This window comes from Oncorhynchus mykiss, chromosome 7 (assembly GCF_013265735.2).
Source record: "Oncorhynchus mykiss isolate Arlee chromosome 7, USDA_OmykA_1.1, whole genome shotgun sequence".
Taxonomy (NCBI): Eukaryota; Metazoa; Chordata; class Actinopteri; order Salmoniformes; family Salmonidae; genus Oncorhynchus; species Oncorhynchus mykiss.
This window is the reverse complement of record NC_048571.1, coordinates 44,309,256-44,329,795: the sequence shown is the minus strand read 5'-3', so window position 1 is coordinate 44,329,795 and position 20,540 is coordinate 44,309,256. Positions and strand designations below refer to the sequence as shown.

General features: G+C 42.9%; 2 protein-coding genes across 3 annotated transcripts in view; one reads left to right on the top strand and one right to left on the bottom strand.

Moving 5' to 3' along the window:
• The window catches only part of LOC110527111 (SLIT-ROBO Rho GTPase-activating protein 2), a 127,596-nt gene extending 119,439 nt beyond the window's left edge, over window positions 1–8,157 (bottom strand). For both annotated transcript variants that reach the window (XM_036983320.1, XM_036983321.1), the window contains exon 1: window positions 7,647–8,157. In XM_036983320.1, the coding sequence (XP_036839215.1) occupies window positions 7,647–7,713 (67 nt within the window). In that variant the 5' untranslated portion in view covers window positions 7,714–8,157. The remainder of the gene's footprint in view (window positions 1–7,646) is intronic.
• Window positions 8,158–9,325: 1,168 nt separating this feature from the next.
• Window positions 9,326–14,293, top strand: LOC110527846 (protein FAM72A). The gene is made up of 4 exons (XM_021609398.2): window positions 9,326–10,570; window positions 10,813–10,890; window positions 11,391–11,515; window positions 11,950–14,293. The coding sequence occupies exons 1-4, from the start codon at window positions 10,425–10,427 to the stop codon at window positions 12,042–12,044; spliced, it is 444 nt and encodes a 147-aa protein (XP_021465073.1). The 5' UTR covers window positions 9,326–10,424; the 3' UTR covers window positions 12,045–14,293.
• The last annotated feature ends 6,247 nt before the right edge of the window (window positions 14,294–20,540 follow it).

Below are 20,540 nucleotides of genomic sequence, written 5' to 3'. Positions count from 1 at the left end.
ACACACACAGTTCGAAACACACACACACAGTTCAGCAATAATTGACTATGGGTCATTAGGAGATCGTACTAAAGTGGACAATGGGAGATTAGGGGAACTTAATGACCGCTTCCCAAAGCCTCTACTAGCATAAACATACATACACACACACACACACACACACACACACACACGCACACGCACCAGTACACACACAGGCAAGTAATCATGTATGATGATGACAGATTAGAAGGTAATTGCAGACGGGGCCAGTGTTTCAATAGGTTTGAATTCTATCGGTTTGACTAAGAAACGGTCGTCTGGCTTTCGGTTGCCCTGGATACAGACGGAGAGGCATTGCACGTTCTCACGTTGCTGTAAGACCAGCACAAAGCCGCGGTGGACTACGTTGTCAGGAAACGGAGGAGGTACGTCGACAGTTCTACCTGGACTTGTCCCGTGCCACATTCTCCCCTGAAAAAAAGACAGTTCTAGCAGCAGATGGCCTCTGCTCTCTTCATTTTTCCCTTTGTCTCTCTCTCTCTGTCTCTCTGTCTGCTGGTTGTGACCCATTTAATAGCAGACTCTGCTATAGACATAACACACTCAGTATTCAGCTGGCCCACTCTTTCCCTAGTGCTCCGTCTGATCAAATATACATTAAGTCAGACTGTGAACACGCAATGCGCGTAGAGTAGAGGTACCAGAACACACTCTTAAAAACTCACATATTGTGCCTCCTCCATTTTCCGCCATTGTGTGGAAGCAAAATCAGCCTTTCACAATCAGACACACACACACACCGCTGACATCATACGTCTCCAAGAGAGTTACTTAAGCTCGCAGACCATTTTACTATGGAGCTTAGAACTGTTCGTGTGGTGTGTGTATGTGTAGACGCGAGTGTGTGAACCCATAGCAACTCTCCACCAAGTATCTTTTGGGGGGGAGACGGGGGAGACGGACAGCCTAAAGCAGATATGAACTACGATTTCTCATTTGTTGTCCCCAGAATGGTTCCCTACGGAATCAGGGCAGCTCAGAGCTCAAGAGTTCAGCCTTCCAACACTCAGACCTCATTCCAATCAATATTTCTATCAGGAATATAAATGGATTCTTGTTTGTTTGACCAATGCAACAGGGAGAATTTAAACCCTTTCTCAGACATGTGATAGGGTTTATTTCTAGAGAGAGAAGACGGAGGATCTCCCTAGGAAAACAACCTGATGCCTCTTTGAGTGAGTGGTTCTCTCTCTGTGTCACACTTGAGACCGTTGTGTGTGTGTGTGTGTGTGTGTGTGTGTGTCCATTTGTGTGTTGTTACTGTCTAACTGCGTTTTGAGTAATTGTGTCGTAGTCGAGATGGTGATCACGATTACGTTTCCTCTTAACATTTGAGTCCCTGCATCTCCGTAGGAGTGACATTCCTTTCTCTCTCTCACACACACTCACACACACACACACACACCACCTGGGATTGGACTGGAAATAACAGGGGGGGGGGGAAAGTCTGCCTGTGGAATTCCAGAGCTGTGAAATGGGGTGTGCTATTCTGCTGAGCTGCTGGTTCTGGGAATACAGGACTGAGGAGTTGCATACATGCATTTTTCCAGAGTCCCAGAACAGCCCTGAGGACGGAGTGAAAGAGGAAGAGGGGGAGAGGAGAAGGGGGAGCTGGGGGAAAAGACAGACAGGCAACACCTCCACATCCCATCACCTCCTCCCCCTTTCAAGAACCTGACAGAATAAACTGTGTGTGTGTGTGTATAGCTGCCATGGCACAATATTGCTATCAGGCCTGTAGATTTCTATTCATTTTCCTTGGAGGCGACATGTGCTTTCCTTGCAGGGTGCAGATTAATGTCTTAGTGGGGCTCTGCTGGGATTGAGAGACACCACAGCTATACAGAGAAAGATAGAGAGAGAGATACAAGCAGAATTAAGAGAGAGGGATAGATAGGGGAATATAAACAAATAAAGATGCTTTGTTCACTAGACTTTTTACACTCGTAAGCACAATAGAAATCCTTTCCAAACTGGTAAAACACAGACGTGTTACCCTGTACGCTGTTTAAAGACAGCGATGACAGGTGTGGTAGGGGAACAGGAGGCCTCGGCAGGGGAACAGGAGGACGCGGCAGGGGACAGACACACAGCTAACCCAGCCTGCTGGAGACTCACGAGTTTCAAAGCCCTAGCACGCCACTGATGCCAGGGTGCCAATCTGTCCACACAGGCTGGTCACAGGAAAGAGCCGTCGATTTGGGACGTTTGAAAAGGTCCCGAGGACGTGGATATATGCCTTCGTCGGCGCTCACCAAAACAAAAACAATGGCACAGCGCTGGAACTGACAAGGCTCAGAGCCAGAGCGCGACCCTTAGACCACCGCACAACGGCAATTCACAATTCTCTAACAAGCAGGGAGAGTACTTGATGATACTTAAAACGCATCGTTTTTAACATTTATATTTGAAGCTTTCCCCAAACCATAGCCCTAACCTTAACCACTCGAAATGTAAACCTAAACTTAACCCTTTGAGTGGTTTCTCTTTTAACCCTGTAACCATGTGGAATTAACCCTGTAACCACGTGGAATTAACCCTGTAACCCCGTGGAATTAACCCTGTAACCACGTGGAATTAACCCTGTAACCACGTGGAATCGATCCACAAGCTCAACACTGCCATGTTCAATGGGCATCAGTGGTGTCGTGGAGGATATACACAGCTATACGCTGCATATCCACTTGTTCTTCAGAGGGCATTGCGTATACTCACTTCTTAATCCCCATGATGCCTATCAAAGTAGTGGGGTGGAGGCCTACGCCGTATCAATGAACAAGGCTGATGGAACAGAACAGAACGCTTAGCTTCAAGTGTTGATGAACTGTTATGTCTTCACATTTTAGGCGCCGCGGTGTGCACACGGCAGTAGCGCGAATGTTACAAAATGCAATTTGCGGAAAGACACCGTTCTAAAATGCACACGTGCAAACGGTTTCATGGACCGAGATGGAAATATCGGTTAGACATTTAGAAAGCGGGGAGATCTAAAGATGCAACAACTATTATGGGTTGCTAATGTGACTAGGAGAATGCCTTTGGCTGCTAGACAATGAAATAAAGTTGAAAGAAAACCAATAGAACAGGAGAACGCATAATAAGGAAGTCTTCGTAAAAGAATTGCCTCCACGTTTCCATGGTGGGATTTTGGTTATAGGTTACTTTGAATCAAGGTGAGACATGCCTCATAATATGAAGTAAAATGTCCAGGTTTAAAACAATTAAGGTATGGGAAAAAATATATAGTGATGCTAATGACAGGCCTAATCGTGTTCTTGTAGATGGAAAGGCTTTCCCAGAAACCATCTCAATGAAACGTTCACAAGCTACAGAGTAGCCTATGCCTACCTGGATGAATGACATCATGGTTACTTGCGACCTCCATCTCATGTGCTACAGGAACACTGCTAACTAAACAGCAGTGTTAGGTGCCTGTGCACTTGAATTAAAGGGTAACTACACAACAACAAAAAATGGGGGAAAAATAAATAAATCGGTCTCCTGATGTGGTTTAAGCATAGTTATGGACCTTTTCTATTTTTCTATTAAAAATACGTGACTTTGAGAGTGAAAACCTGGGGGGGGGTTTCAAAAATCAGAAACATGTGACTCCGTTGACAGGCTAATTTATCTGTTTTAATAGACGGCCTACTATTAGCCTACTTGCACAGTACAGCTTGGGTTGGCCTGACTCATAGACTAATATGGGATTCCTCATTTTAGGTCATTCAGAGTGTGTTACTGTTTCTCATAGAACTTCACACAGATCACCTTTCCTTCGCTGGGTGGTCCGTTTGGGAAAACGTTGGCTACATTAGAGTATATCCAAATCTCCTGGCGCCACTACACCACCGATGGGCATGAAATGGGAGAAAACATGAAGAAAAAGAGGACGTAGGTGTACTCCCTGAAATTGTTGTACATTCTTATAAAACTTTAGTAAGAACACATTGTCTGCTTCAGAAAGCAGACTCACTGCAGCAACCTCAGACACTTGGCCAGGCATGAAACCCATGTCATTGTAGGAACACAGCAACAGCCTTCAGGGCAACAAGCAGTGTTGGGGAAACTACTCTGAAAAGATACTTTACCAAGTTACAAATTACTTTACACTGAAAGAAGCAGTGTTGGGGAAACTACTCTGAAAAGATACTTTACCAAGTTACAAATTACTTTACACTGAAAGAAGCAGTGTTGGGGAAACTACTCTGAAAATATACTTTACCAAGTTACAAATGACTTTACAGTGAATGAAGTTAAGCTACACGAAAGCTACCCTTAAGAGAAATATAGTTTACTTAACTACTTTCTCAAAGTAACTTTAGTTAACTACATCCAAACTAATTTGTGAAAAATACTCATATGTAAATCTGAAATGTCAACAACAAACTACAAGACCAGTTCACTTTGGGGTCATATGTTAACAGAATGTGTAATTTAGCTATTAAACACAAAAACGATGTTTCAAGTGAGAATTAGGCAGGTCTGATGCCAAAAAATGAAGGAAATGATTGCCCATATCTTATTTTTGCAAAAAAAAAGTAGTGTGTAGTTCCAGTAGTTATCTAGACAGCTACATGGCAAAAAAAACAGTTATTAACTACTAAAAACACCACCTAGATTTGAATTCAGTTCAAATACCACGAAGCTACTTCAAAATGTACTTAAATTACTCATTTAACTACATGTAGTTCACTCCTCCCCAACACTGGTCAAGAAGTCACTGCCAACAACTCAGATCCTACAGGGTTATGGCTCCATTGAGATGCTGCTAAGCAATAGAGAGCCATACTATCTGTGAATACATCTGACCTGCTTTCATGCTCCATTCCCTGGGTGGGGAGAGAAAGGGGGAAAAGAATGAAAGAGAGAGAAAAGGTATGGGGCCTACTTCCCAGCCTCCTCCTCATTGGACCATGAAAGCCTCTCTTTCTACCCCTCTGTTCTCTTCTGTGTATGGCAGCCGGAAATACATTCGTATCCCTCGTGGACCGGTTCGTACCTAAAACATTTTCCATTCAGGCTGCATAGGCTTCGATCTCCTCCTTAACGTTATTTAATGGTGAGAAAAGAGGAAATAAACTGGTCAAATATGTGTACTTTCCTTATGAAACACCATTTTCCACCACCATGCAAGAGTGGCTAAATGCTAATCCTGTGTATTGCGTTCAGGCAATCAGGCTAAATCTATATGACCAGAGGTTAATTTATTTTATTTTACGCCTCCTGCAGTTTCTTTTGACGCGTCAAAATGTGCGTGCGAGAGTAAAGAGCGTCAATTCACAGGCACCGCGTTGCCAAAACCAACTTAAATGTCAAGAGAATCCATTTAAACAGTTGTATTTGTTATGTTCGCTATGTAGCCCTTACATACTATTGTTGTGTGTTCGTTTTGACTCGCCTTATATGTCCTATGGGAGCTACTGTACCTGCCTGCCAGCACCAAACAGTTGTTATGTTGGCTCACCAACTGTGAGGAGAGTTGTAGATACATCCTAGCAGTTCATGAAGAATTTAGCTAGAATTTAGCTAGAATTTAGCTAGTCTCATCGTTTAACATAAAAGTATTCTCTCTTATCTCTCGATTTTTCCAGCTCAGCCTGCCTAGGCTATAGGCTATAGCTATATACAACTAGACTATATACAACCAGGCTATATACGACTAGGCTATATACAACTAGGCTATATACAACTAGGCTATATACGACCAGTCTATATACAATTAGGCTATATACGAGCAGGCTATATACGACCAGGCTATATACGACCAGGCTATATATGACCAGGCTTGAGAACAATACACTGTTGACGCTTACGCCGGTTTGTTTTCTCAGTCACTACCAAAAACACTTTTCGTTTGAGTTGGGCTTCAGCAGCATCGTATTAGTGGAAACCAAGACTGTTCTCAGGGCAGACCTGGTTGTAGATAGATGTGTTTGATTCGCGTTGGGGACAATTTTAACATTTTAGCTAACCCTAACCCTTTTCCAAACCTTAACCTAATTCTCCTAACCTACTGCGTATGTTCTCCTCACCTGCTACGAAAAGGGTCAAAACCGACAGACCCGCTCTGAGAAGAGTCTTGGTTTCCACTAATGAGATACAGCCCTGCATTAGGTTAGGGGTGAAAAACCAGACTGCTGTAACATGATTGGCTGAACACGATACACAATCGTCTGGGATTAGCATTCAGCCACTAGCATTGTGGTGTAAAAATTGAAATATGCATAAAGAGGAAATCGAAGCCTTTGCAGCCTGAATGGAAAATGTTTTTGGTAAAAACCGGTCCACAGGGAAACGAATGTACTGCCGGCGGAATACAATGCATTTGGACGGTAAGATGACATGACTCAATATCGCCATCTGCCAGCCTCTGGGCTAGTCTTAATGGTCTGTTACAGTCACAAACACACTGTGCCAACTTAATCAAATGTTTCTTCTCCTTCTCTCTCCTGTTCTTCCCGTCTGTCCATTGTTGGAAACCTGTCCATTAATTTCTCCTATATGGATGGATTTGGGTATAGTTATAGCAGGGGTTGTGAATTAAAGATGTAAGGAGAGGGGGAGCGCTTTCAGACTCTTAGGATGCAGCTAACCTGACTAGTTTATGATGAAGTGGTGTCTGTCCCCCTCTCTGTCTCCTTCTCTGACCCATAACAGGGGGGGGGGGGGTCACCTAATCTTCTGTGGATGCAGTGCTGTTCATTAGGAAGATCATATCCTGTCCTCTCTTTCACTCTACAGTTTCCTCTCCAATCCTTATTACCACTCAGATATAAATCTAGTATGACTGACTCTCTAACTACGAAAATACCACGATCCCCTTGACAGCAAACATCGATAAACCATCAGCGAGTAAACAGTTAACCCGCTAAACACTACCCCTCTCATCCTCTCCCCACTCCCCCGTGACAAACCTCGCCAAAACCCTCCCGTGCGCCCATGTCCTTGGTTCAGGCGACATTCGGTGAACCTCGGACAGACCCTCGCACGTGAGGCGACGGGCCATTTAATTCATAATTCTGTCCTCTATTCCTAACGTTGTTCTGAATGCCTAGCACCACACCAGAAGGCAGGGAGACCTGCAGGGAGAGAAAACGCCCTGCGTTGTTTCACAGGCATGTGGAATCTGTAGGCTACATACATAACATCCCCATGGAGAGCAAAAACACATTTCATACTGTCTTATTAATGCAGTATATGGATGCACCGATACCGCGTAATTCAGACATAAGGCTATCGGATGTATTTTTATCAACTGTGGGCCTGATGATTTGGTAGGCTACTCTCGATAAAATAGGTTATCAATATGTTATTAATAAACAGAACGCTTCGATGTGACACCACGGTAGACTATGATGACAATTAACAAGAATAATCTGCCTACTAAACCCGTCGAATAGGAACCACGCGGTGTTACCCTTTGTAAAATGAATAGGCTATTAGTTTGAATATTGGGGTAGGCTTAGACAGGAATAACTGATCCACGTTGACGTATCCACGAAGCGGAAAATAAATGCGCCAAGGCATTGTGGGCTGGATAGCCAACATGGGCGCAAGGAACAGCATTTATAACAATATAAAACTTGGTAGAAAAGTATTACCTTTGGCTTGAGTCTCATATTCGGCTACGATCTCCTTGTCCTTTCGGAATTTGGCCGTAGACATCATGGCTTGTTCTTCTAATCAAAAACACTATTCGTCGCAATAATGGGTTATAGGAGCAATCAGAGAAAAAAAATGGAACTGTAACTATTCGCTTGGAAGCAGACCCCACTGAAATATTGATAGCGAGCAGCCCCACAGCCCGTGGAATGGTATTGTCTTCTACCCCCTTCACTCTGGCCGCATTGCAAGAGTTTGGCGCTGCCGTATTCCCATTCGTGTGGACCCCTTCCTCAATGCGTTCCCAAACCCGTTTATAAAGCAAACAGAGGAGAGATGCATTCCCCTAAACCAACAATAACCAGTCAGCCAGCACGGCCGGATGCGGAGACTCCCAAAAAGTTTAGTCCTTCAGTGAGTGGCTGTAACCACGACGGTCGGAGGATGGCTTGGCTCCGTGGCTCTCTGCTCTTCCTCCTAGAGTCAGAGTGGGGTACATGGATGAGCTGGGAATGGGAAGCCAATGCGCAGGCATGGGGAAAAGCACACACACCATGCATGTATCGCATTTATTTGGTTGATACATAAACTGCTGAGTGCTTGTCCATACATATTCATTATCACACTAGCCCAGTATTTAATACTGTGTATGTATGGATAAAATAGTGGGCTTTTACACATCATTCAAACCTATAACAATGGGCAACTTTATTGATACTGCAGTGATTCGGCCAGATGCTGGGTGTTGCCATGTGTCTGGGGGTGGGTGTAGGGCCTTACAGGGTTGGGAGGGCAGTCAGATGATATCCAACTGTAGTTCTGAACAGTGACGGACCCTTGCCTACACACTACACTGTAATAACACATAGGGCTAATCTGACTCAATATAATAGCTGTACTCTTGAATTGTGATCGACTAATTATCCGGCCGGCAGAAATGCATTACATTGTTTTAGGGTGGGGTCATATCTGGCAGAGCCCAGAGAACATAAAGCTACAAATATATTTCAGTTCAATGTGGTCCAACGTGCCCATGACATTGACAATATAATTGACTAAAAACAGTTTAACTCCGGGTGTGTTGTGAAAAGCAAAAACTCAGAAAAAGGTAAGAACACTTAAAAACAAACTGGGGTACCTTTTATCCCCTATAAAAGGTACCCCAGTTTGTTTTTAAGATAAAAGGTACCCCAGTTTGTTTTTAAGTGTTCTTACCTTTTTCTGAGTTTTTGCTTTTCACAACACACCCGGAGTTAAACTGTTTTTAATTTTTTTGTAAATTATATAGGCAGTTACACTTTGTATTAGTTTATTGGTAGCTTAGAACACGTTACAGGTCATATAGCCTAGGCCTATATCATTGTGTGAAATAGAGTCATGTGGTGCTTGCAAAACATGGGCATATCGCAATGTCAACCAATCAATGAGTTATAGCTGTTTTACTAAACTAACTATAGCAGCTGAGCGACAACCCCTTTAAAGAAGGTGCAACTGTTGCATTTGAGCATGTGTGGCATAAGAATGAAAGCCCTGTGGAAGCAGCCTGTTGCTAAATTCACAAATATTTCCTTTTCACTCATCCATAAGTGAAGGGGGAAATAACAGTGATCAAGCTATATACGAATAAAGTATTTCGCTTTTTTTTTGCCATAGAAAAGTCTCAGGACCAGAGGTAGGCTAAGGAGCTAGCTAGTCAAGTCCACTGAGATATAATAAGAAGGTACAGTCTCCGGGACACCGTTAGCCAACTAGCTAGATACCCATTGTCTTTCTACAAACGTTGACATACATCCAAGTTATAAGTTGCAAAAGTTACTTTTCTAACTATTTGTGTCATATAAACGCATACTGCATCGCACACGCTTTACAATGCAAGTTGCTAAAAGCCAATCTTATTCATGCACCACATTGATAACCACAAAATAACCCCGCCTCTTCATGGAAATATATTAGATTTTACATCTTTCGATTGGTTGAATTGATTATGAATGACATAGCATCCTTTAAATCGACTGTCAAGATTACCTAGGTAGGCGTGATTTACGATTATTACCCAATGGAATAGTCATTATTGTCCCCGAGAGCCAATCGAAATTTGACATAAAGCCGTTTAAAAAATGTTTCAGGAAGTATCGGCAGCTAACAGGAAGTTATAAACAATCAACACAACAGTGAAACTAGCTGGCTACTACTACAACAATTGACTGAATCTGTGAATGCAACGACGTAACTGAACAAAGATTCAGGAAATTGTTTCATATGAGAAGAGCACGTCGAAGATAAGTTGAAATGGCAACAGACCATTGGCTATTTTGAACATCGGATGCTGTGTTATTGTGGTCACTCGTTACTTTAACGAACGTAGCTAACGATAGCTATCTTGCGGCTCTGTGTTGACAAGTAGTTAACGTAGCTAGCTTGCTATCAACAAGAGTCGGTAGCTATCTAGTTAGCTAATTATTGACACCTCCAATATAGACGTGGAAACGTTAACGGTAGCTATATGACAACGTTACGCCATCTGATTTGTGGCGTATGTTTTATAACCAACCTGCTGCTAGCGACGTCCAGCTAGTTGTTGCTAGCTAAGTTATCCACTAAGTTATCCAGTAACAATAGTGTTTAGCTAGCTAACTTAGGTAACAGTTAGCGATACATTTTTATTTTTGGTAACGTTCGCTTCAGAGGAGCTACCATTGCTACATTGATCGATCTGTTTTGACACATTTCCTCTGGACACTGGGATTCTGGGGCTAGCAGAACAGTATTTGAAGAGCATGTCTACCTCCAACTTCAAAAACAAATGTGTCACTCAAGTGAATTGTATATACTGTGAGAGTCTACTCTGCACAAGAGGAATGAAGGCAGTACTTCTTGCAGACACCGAAATTGAGCTGTTTTCTACGGACATACCTCCCAACAGGTAAGCAATACCGCCACTATGGTGTTATGACATGATCACTGAATGTGTGGATGTAGTTGTGTCTAATTAGCTAATATTATGTTTTCTATTGGGGGAGGGGATCGCTCAGTTGTTTTTGTTTGAGTGTTTGTGATTACAGTGAGATATAGTGAATACTTTATACATTGACATAAGTTCTTATCAATTATCACACTCTATGGCTAGAATGAGATGGTGCCCCTTTGTTCTCTCCCCCCTTCTAGGACTGTTGACTTTGTGGCCAGCTGCTACTCTACAGAAAGCTGCAGATGCAAACTGAGAGATATCGCCTGCCTGAAATGGTGTGTATTTAACCTTACTGTAATCACAGATTTGCCTACTCCCATCACTCTAACCTGTTTGCATCGCCATATAATCCTACGTGCTTTGTGTTTACAAAATAACAGTGCAACACTGCTGTGGCTGTTTTGGTGGGGGTGTTGTTTATTCATGTTTATAATGACAAATACCAATGTAAATGTGTGCAAATGTCCATGTGTTGTGCTTCAGTAGGAAGTTGTTCAGCCAGCAGTTTGGTGGGTACAGGGAGGCTTTTGTCAGGCCCCTTTTGTTTCTCCGGTGCTTTGTTGTTGTTCACAGAAACGCATTGGGTAGATAATAGACACCTACTGCCTACTGATAGTTAGCACTTTCACAGGTGCTCCCTATAAAAAGCTGACATGTTTTTTTTTTTGTTTCTCTCTCTCTCTTCCCTGTCTCTCTCTCTATATATATATTTCCCCCTACCCCTTTCTCTGTATCTATTTCCCACGCTCTGCCTCCCCTCTCTCCCCCTCTTCAGTGGTAATGTTGTGGGGTATCACGTGGTCGCTCCCTGTAAGCCCTGCTTGCTGTCCTGTAACAATGGCCATTTCTGGATGTTTAACAGTGATGCTGTGTCCACCCTCAACCGACTGGATGTTACAGGTTAAAACTTCTTCACTTACTGTCTCCCCAGCACACTGCCCTCTTACAGTGCCTGCTCATGAACAATACAGACTGTATCACAAGAGGAATGTCCTGAACCCAAAGGAGTTAGTTAAAGTAGATGTAAAGAAGAAATTCCCCTAAATACATAGTTTGTGACAAGACACAGTACCCTCTGCCAGACCGACTGACACAATGTTTGGCATTGTATGTGTACTCTTCCTATCTCTACTTCCACATCTGTAAGCACCAGCAGAAAAAAAATGCAGAGGTTGAATATATTACTTGGGGTCGTTGTGCAACGCCTGGATGCTAGCCTGTTTCCGCTTTGGCCAATTTTTGATTGGCTTAGCGAGTTGGCGAGACTTAATTAAACTGCTGCACCACAGTCTGCCACACACAAACTTTGGTGTTGACTTTGTCTTTTGTTGCAGGTTTAAACTTGTTGCTGTGGGGAGACCTTCCCGAGCTAGAGGACAGCGAGAACGAGGAATCAGAAAGCCCATCAGAGGAGGAGTGTATCAGGTAGAGAGGGATGAGAGATGGAGGAGCGAGATGTTACCCTGTGACCTACCAGAACCCCCAGGAACAGACAGAGAAGAAGCAGTGAGCGGAAGAGGAGAGGGGGGGCTTACCCTGTGACCACATCCCCCTTCCCAACATCTGCCCGTTAGAAACACACTCTCCTCTCATGGTCCAATCTTTCTCCCTTTCACTCTCTCTCTCTCTCTCCCTCTTTGGGTGAAACCAATGGTAGAACTGCCCTCTCTCCTCAAACTCACAACTGAACCCCCACTCAAACAAACTCATCTTTCTGATTCACCGACGGACTGCCGGATGGATGGATGGATGGTCTTACCATTTCACATGGCTATTTTATACCCTTTGGGTTGCCTATTGCCATTGGACACTGGATTAAACATTGTATGCTGTGTTTTAGATGTTTGTCAGTCCTGTGTTGCTCCTTGAACAATCACGATGATGTTGTGTTTAAGTTTCAGAATCTGACATTGTTTACATTGAGTATTTGCCAGTTTATCTTGTCACTCTCTCACGAGGAGGGCCAGTGTGATCAACAGATGGTACTAGAACATACAGTATAGATACGAGTTTGGTTCTAGGGCGACTCTGGTGGGACTAAAGATGCTCTAGGAAAATAGATTAGGCCTAATTACGCGCATGTCATCTGAACTTGGCGAAGGAGCCGGGCAGAAAATACATGATCGTGAAAAGGAAAGCTGATGTCCACTCACTACATTGTTGACATAGTAACAATATTGCAGCAAAAACAGTGAGAAAGTTGCAATCCAAACCCTGTATGATTGAAAACTTGAACGGTTGTGTGCTTGTCAGAGCACTGTATGAGTATACTGTATAATTGAGTATGGATCACTTACATAAAGGAGTGCCTGTGTAGAGCAGAACTTTCTATTGCTGCTGAAGCTTTTGCTTCAGCCGACCTTCTCAACTTGTATTCTAATGGCCTTGGATCTGATTTTTATTCTGTGGAGAGCTGTGGGCTGACTGTCATTGCAGGAGGTCATGCTCACCCTCTCACTGGAACTAAAATGTGTTCGCTAGCATTGTTTTGATGCATCGGTGCCCAGCAAGTACTGTCGCAATGAGTGACATATCTTACATTAGCGTTAATATACCTCCCAGTTCAAGCAGACAAGCTATGCCTGTGTTAAAAAGATATGTTGAAGCTTACATGGGATATTATTTTAGGGGTCATAACGAGCATTACAAAAGGTATACCTACACACCAAATACCTGAAATGGCAGTCACCAAGGCCCAGCGCAGTCAAAAATGTGATTTTTATGTTTCTACACTGAGGATGGAATAATACTGTGAAATTGTGAATATGATGATAATGCCTTTTTAGAGTAAAAGCTGTTTGAAAAGACCACCTGAAATTGCAGCCTGTTTTGGTGGGATGGAGTTTTGACGTGCCTGGTATCACCACCGGGCAGTAAATTGGTTAATGGACCAATAAGAAAGAGTTCCAAACCTCTCGGCCAATAACAACTAGTTTTCCGTTTCCCCTCCCCACTCAGACCACAAAATTCTTGCTTGAGAAATTGCTCTTTGCTAAGAAGCTATTTTAGTTTTGAATTAAACATTGTCAAAAATAAACTATCACATCAAGGTACTTGATTGTTACCCAGAAGTGAGTTCATATTGAGGTGAAAGCAGTTGCATTGGACCTCATTTTAAATGATGTTCTAAGCTCTGGTTTAGTGGATCACGTCTTGTGACGTGATTAACAAAATGATTAGCCATTTATCTAAATCCCACAGACAATCTCTTTCCACTTAAATGTTCCTTTTGTTTAATTTCCATTCACAAAAGCAATGTTTTGTAGTGTACTGTTAGTTTTTATTTTTCTCTTGTTTATTTCACATTTCACTTGCATTTGAGTGTTACGTTTGGAGGCTGGTTTTTGTTTTGAGGTTTTACCTTAGTGACGGTATCACCTAAGAGCTTCCTATAGCATAGGACAATAGGGAGATAATCAATGACCATCAAAACCGTGACCAATTAAAAAAAATATTAAAAAAAAAAAAAATCTCCCTTGAATATGATTAACTTAAGGAGCGTGCTTTTTATTTATTCATTTTAATGTATGTATTTATTAACAGGCATTTGCTGTGTTTATACTGATGTGACTTGCCCTGCTGAAAAAATATGTATATTCTGAAACTGCACTGAAACTGCATTGGTAGTTTGAAACGTTTGTTATGTTTAAGGCTTCTTGTATTGATAATACACCTTTTTCCAAAATATCTATTGTTGTGTGAACTTTTTGGTCACAAAGAATCTTCAGGTACTGAAGCAACTCTTCACATGTGAGTTCTCTAACATTGAGTTCAGTCCTAACTGTGTAGGTGTGTAATGTCTGTGGATGTGATGTTGGAATGTTGCTCTGACTGTCCTGGTCCTGATCTGCCAGCCTGCCATGGCAGCTCTCAAGTGATTCCGCCAGCACTGGGCTCCCTGCAACACACAATACATACAGCACAGCCATGGTAGGAGTCCATATGCACACTCAGCAAACCTGCGTGTTTAGGTTTTACCAGAAGTCCTCACAAGAACAGTAAACCAACAAGAATTCTGAGAAGTGAGGCCATTTTGCCATCCACACTTTGAGAAAGGCTATTTTATGCTTAGGAGTTAGGGTTAAAATTAAGGTTAGGGAAGGATTTTTAAATGGAAATTGTTGGTCCCCAAAAAGTCCTAAAGTATAGTAAGACATGCTGCCTTCAGAAACTATTCAGACCCCTTGACTTTATTCACATTTTGTTACATTACAGCCTTATTCTAAAATTTATTAAAATGGGTTTTTTTTTTCCCCTTCATCAATCTACACACAATACCCCATAATGACAAAGCTAAAACAGTTTTTCTAGACCTATATTTACATAAGTATTCAGACCCTTTACTCAGTAGTTTGTTGAAGCACCTTTGGCAGCGATTATAGCATCGAGTCTTCTTGGGTATGACGCTACAAGTTTGGCACCCGTATTTGTGGAGTTTCTCCCATTCTTCTCTGTAGATCCTCTCAAACTCTGTCAGGTTGGATGGAGAGCGTCGCTGCACAGTTATGTTCAGGTCTCTCCAGAGATGTTCGATCGGGTTCAAGTCTAGACTCTGGCTGAGCCACTCAAGGACGTTCAGAGACTTCTGCGTTGTCTTGGCTGTGTGCTTAGGGTCGTTGTCCTGTTGGAAGGTGAACCTTTGCCCCCAGTCTGAGGTCCTGAGCGCTCTGGAGCAGGTTTTCATCAAGGATCTCTCTGTATTTTGCTCCTTCTCATCTTACAGCATTAAGATCAGGACCAGTCTACTGTCAGTCTGTATGTACACACACGTCACACTGTGCAATGTAACCCCCTCTCTGTTTCGTCTCACAGGATATTGATGAGGAGTATGAACCAAAAGGCCTGTCCTGATTTTTCTACTGGGTTAGAACCCAGACGTCACCAGACTGAATATCATCATACAGCTTCCAGTCACTGGGTTGGTACTTTTGTGTATTGGTTTTAGCTTGTGTGTTTCTACATGTACCCTGTGTGTGTGATGGCGCTCCTCAGGGATGACTATAACACGGAGGAGTCTCCACTTACTGACGAGGAAGAGCAGGAGAACTACGCCAGAGAATCGTACCCTTCCAACAATATCATTTTTGGTTATGATACTTTGCAATCTTTGTTTTTCATTCCCTTCACCTTGATCACCAGACTACTAAGACTGTCGATGATGATCAAACCGTTCCAAACATCCTGTACTTTCAACATGAACCCTCTCAATTACTGTATGCCCGCTATAAGTGATAATGTTCCATAGGTACTGCTGAAGGAGGGATCATTGCGTCATGCAGGAGCGAGGAGAAAGATGAGTTTGCCGTCCAACTGCCACCGGCGTCCCCCAGTGGCTTGAGAGGAGCGGCACACACAGACAGCCATAGCTACCCACCAGGTGAAAGACCTCGGCCCTGGGGCGAATGGCTGCTCTTGTCATATAGTAATATCACCTGAATTTCAACCAAGAGTAAATTACCAAATGTCTCCGTTTCAGTTCTGATTTAATGTATGATAGACTTGCACTTCTATAACACTTTTTTTTAAATTATCAAATTAAAATAAAATGTTATGTCACATGCGCCGAATACATCAGGTGTAGACCTTACTGTGAAATGCTTGCTTACGAGCCCTTAACCAACAATGCAGTTTTAAGAAAAATAAGTGTTAAGTAAAAAATAGATAAGTCTAAAATAATAATTCAAGAGCAGCAGTAAAATAACAGTAGCGAGGCTATATACAGGGGGTACCGGTACAAAGTCAATGTGTAGGGGCACAGGTTAGTCAAGGTAATTGAAGTAAAATGTACATGTAGGTAGAGTTGGTCACTATGCATAGATGATAAACAGAGAGTAGCCGCAGTGTAAAATAGGGGGTGGGGGGACAATGCAAATAGCTGTTCAGGAGTCTTATGGCTGGGGGGGCAGAAGCTGTTAAGAAGCCTTTTGGACCTAGACTTGGCGCTCTGGTACCGCTTGCCATGCAGTAGCAGAGAGAACAGTCTATGACTAGGGTGGCTGGAGTCTTTGACCATTTTTGGGGCCTTCCTCTGACGCCGCCTGGTATAGAGGTCCTGGATGGCAGGAAGCTTGGCCCCAGTGATGTATTGGGCCGTACGGACTACCCTCTGTAGTGCCTTGCGGTTGGAGTTCGAGCAGTTACCATACTAGGCAGTAATGCAACCATGCTCTCGGTGGTGCAGCTGTAGAACTTTGAGGATCTGAGGACCCATGCTAAATCTTTTCAGCCTCCTGAGGGGGAATAGGCTTTGTCGTGCCCTCTTCACAACTGTCTTAGTGTGTTTGGACCAAGATAGTTTGTTGGTGATGTAGACACCAAGGAAGTTAAAGCTCTCAACCTGCTCCACTACAGCCCTGTCGATGAGAATGGGGGCGTGCTCAGTCCTCCTTTTCCTGTAGTCCACAACCATGGTGCTGCTTCATGGTCTGTTTCAACAAAGTGTGATTTGTTTAGCTTGAACTAATTAGGTTAGGAGACTTCACTCAGTCTGGCAGCCAGCTGTTTTTTTATGTGTCACAGGCCACCCGGCTGCCTATTCAAGTCTGTTGTCAAGACCCCCCTGCTGTCCTGCTGTCCTGCTCTCTGACAACCAAACACAAGAGGGCAGCATATCATTGCCATTCCACTCATTGTAGGTGCACATATAGATTGATAGCCACAAAGGACAATCCGCATTGTTAAAGGGCTTCAAAGGCTTTAATATGTGATGAAAGAGTTTGAATGATTTTGAATGACAATGTGTGTCAGGTGGTTCCTACCTCTATCCTTCCGGGTCTGTTTCCTGCTTGTCACTTACTGGTACCGAGGGACTTTTAATTTCCTTTTCATATCTAAAAGTTTGATCATGAATATTTGTAGGATATTGTTTTACGCCTATTCAAACAGATAGGGAACTATATATAAAATGTGATTGCGGTCCAAAAATGCAATTATATTCCTCAATGCCGAGTCTTTCCAGATCCTTGCCCTCTTCAATTCAAACCAGAGGTTTCCAATGGGGTTCAAGTCTGAAGACTGAGATGGCAGTTGCAACATGTTGATTTTGTGATCAATTACCAATGACTTAGTGGATTTTCAGTTGTGCTTGAGCTTATTGTCTTGCTGTATGATTCACTTGCGTCAAAGTTTCAGCCTCTCGGCAGAGGCAACCTGATTTTTGCCTAAAAATGTTCTGGCACTAGGTGAAGTTCATGATGCCGTTGACCTTAAAGGCCCCCAGGACCAGTAAAAGCAAAATGGCCCCATAACATCAAAGATCCACCACCATATTTTACAAGTAGGTATGGGGTTATTTTCTGCATATTTCTTTCATAGCAAAAACCCACCACTGGTGTGCGTGGCCAAAGAGCTCTATTGTCATGTCATTCAACAAATGTAAACTCCAGGAGTTTGGCTAAACGGCGTTGGCACTTGGATTGGAACCGGTGCTATGGTCAGATGACATGAAAATAGAGCTCTTTGACCACACACATCAGTGTTGGGTTTTGCGGTTTAAAAAATCTGCATATACAGAGAAGGGCTACTGCAAAATATGTTGGCAGCAACAAACCTGGATGCCTCTAAAAGGAGGCTGAAATTTGGCCGCAAAGTGGATCTTCAGCAAGAAAACAACCCCAAGTACCAATTACAATGTGTTCCAATAACCCCAAACACACATTAGTATCAAAATAATTTCCCCCCAAAAAAATTGCATACAATAATAGCTCAGTATTTGTATTATTTTATGCAGTCTTTTTTTGTTCATCTTTATCAAGGGTGCTAATCATTTTGGACCTGACTGTATCTGTCCCTATACAGAGAGATTTGACAGCAGTTTGTAAAGAAGGGAGACTGTGACTAATCCACTCTGAAACTCCACTGTGTAACTATGAATAAAAGATTTAAAAAATCAAAGATAAAAAAGGAAATATGAGAAAGAGGCAGGGCAAGAGAGATGATATGGAGGAGGATGTTTGCTTTGAAATTCGACTCTTACTGAGCCCCCTCCACGCCCAACTAAATTCTCTGTGCGCACAGCTCGCTGCATTGCCATAGAAACCTTCCCTTTAATCACAACAGAACCTAATTTCTTCCTCCTGACAAAGGCTCCACATCTGCCTTGGAGACCGCCTGCACCAGCCAGTCCCCAGCCCAGTCCCAAGGCCCACCTCCTACTCTCTAAGCCCTGCCAACCAGCAGGCCACCACTACTCTTCCTACTCTCTCCTCTTTTCACTGTCTCCCTCACTTTCTTATTTCCTCCCCATTTTCCTTCTCTTATTACTCCCATGCTCTTTCCATTCACTTCTCCACCTTCTGCCCCCACTATCCTTTTTGCCGTCTACTCTGATTTGAGCCCCTATTCTTATCCCTATTTTGCTTCACATGAAATATTGCGAGTAGTCTCAGACAAAGCATAAGAGCAGCTAGTGGAAACTTGCTGAGAGACATTTTACACCCACACTTGCCAGACCTGCATCTACAGGAACACTCTCTGTCTCTCTCGCTCTCGCTCTCTTATCTGAGCTTTCCAAACTGGCCTGTTTCCTGTTCATTTTTGCCATTTCTATCTCACCTCCTCTATGTCCTTATCAGTTACAGTCAATGTCCTGTTTTGTATTATTTTTTTCCTGTGTTTTTGCCTTCACTCTCTCTTTTGGCTCTCGTCACTGTAGGTCGAGTCAAAACGACACTTAATTTATTTTACGTAATACTTGCATGCAGTTCGTCAATCCTTTCCAAATCCGTTTAGATATGTGTATGTATGACAACATATTTTCCCTCTCCCCTGGTAGGATTCACTTTTTATATGGCATGTTATCAGCTTCTAAGCACAAGAGAGGGCAATGGATTTTTATTGCTCCGATAAATCACCTCCCTTCACACAAACCAGAAATATAATTTATTTGCAACAACTCCGTGATCTGCACCGGTTAAGACTCTCACCCTAATTCCCTTTTCTCTCTCTCTCCTTTTCAGATTGTCTTTTTGGGAATTGTGCCAGGTATTTCCCTAGTCTGCCTGCTGCTCTGGAACATGACTAAAGAGCCCAGAGCCCTCCCCCCATTCCCCTCCAATTCACCCACCAATATGTGCTGCTAGGCAACCAGCAGACCAAGAGTCTCCAACCAATCAGGCTGTGCTGTTATTTTTCAAATCCGTTGATTGAACCTCTACCTTCAGATACCATTTTATTCATGTTCTGTTTTAGGTTTTATTCTCACTTTAAAGGGTCAGTTTTCCAGGCTTTGTGTATTTTGGGGGGTGAATGTTGTGCCTAGTCCTATACTTGGCATAAAGGCAGTCCACCACTAAGCGGCAACACTAGCAGTTTACCTTTGCTTTCAGCTGGGCAAAAAAACAGGCTACCGGGCAGTGGATGCTAAGTAATCTAGATCCTTTACCTGTAGATATTTTGTAATTGACTGTGTGATTGACACAGATGTCCGTTTAATATGATTATACAACGTTATATCATTATCAGCAGTGCTACTATTGTCAGTACACTTGCATTAAAGTCATGATAGTCATCACTTTTCAGTAGTTCTAAATTAAAAAGCAAGCGATGTTATTATGCTCTCTTTCATAGTGGTTTTCCCTTCTATGAGAGGACATACATCTGAAATACTTGTGTTCTGGTGTGGACTTAAAACCCCTCAGTTTGTGGTAAATGTGAAATGTTGAGATGACCAAGTCTGCTGGAACCAGAACAGGCCCTGGGCTAGGTTAAACATTAGTCTTGATCAGCCTTCTGAGTTTCAGTTGACTTGGCGTCATTCTGCCATTTACAGGAAGTTTGCTCATGAATAATTACAGCGGCCCTCCATTTCACAGGCTGCTAAGGGGGTTCTAGTTTGTGTGTCTGAGGAGCCATGTAAATCCCCCACTGGTGGAAAAAGTACCCAACTGTCATACTTGAGTAAAAGTAGAAAATGACTCAAGTGAAA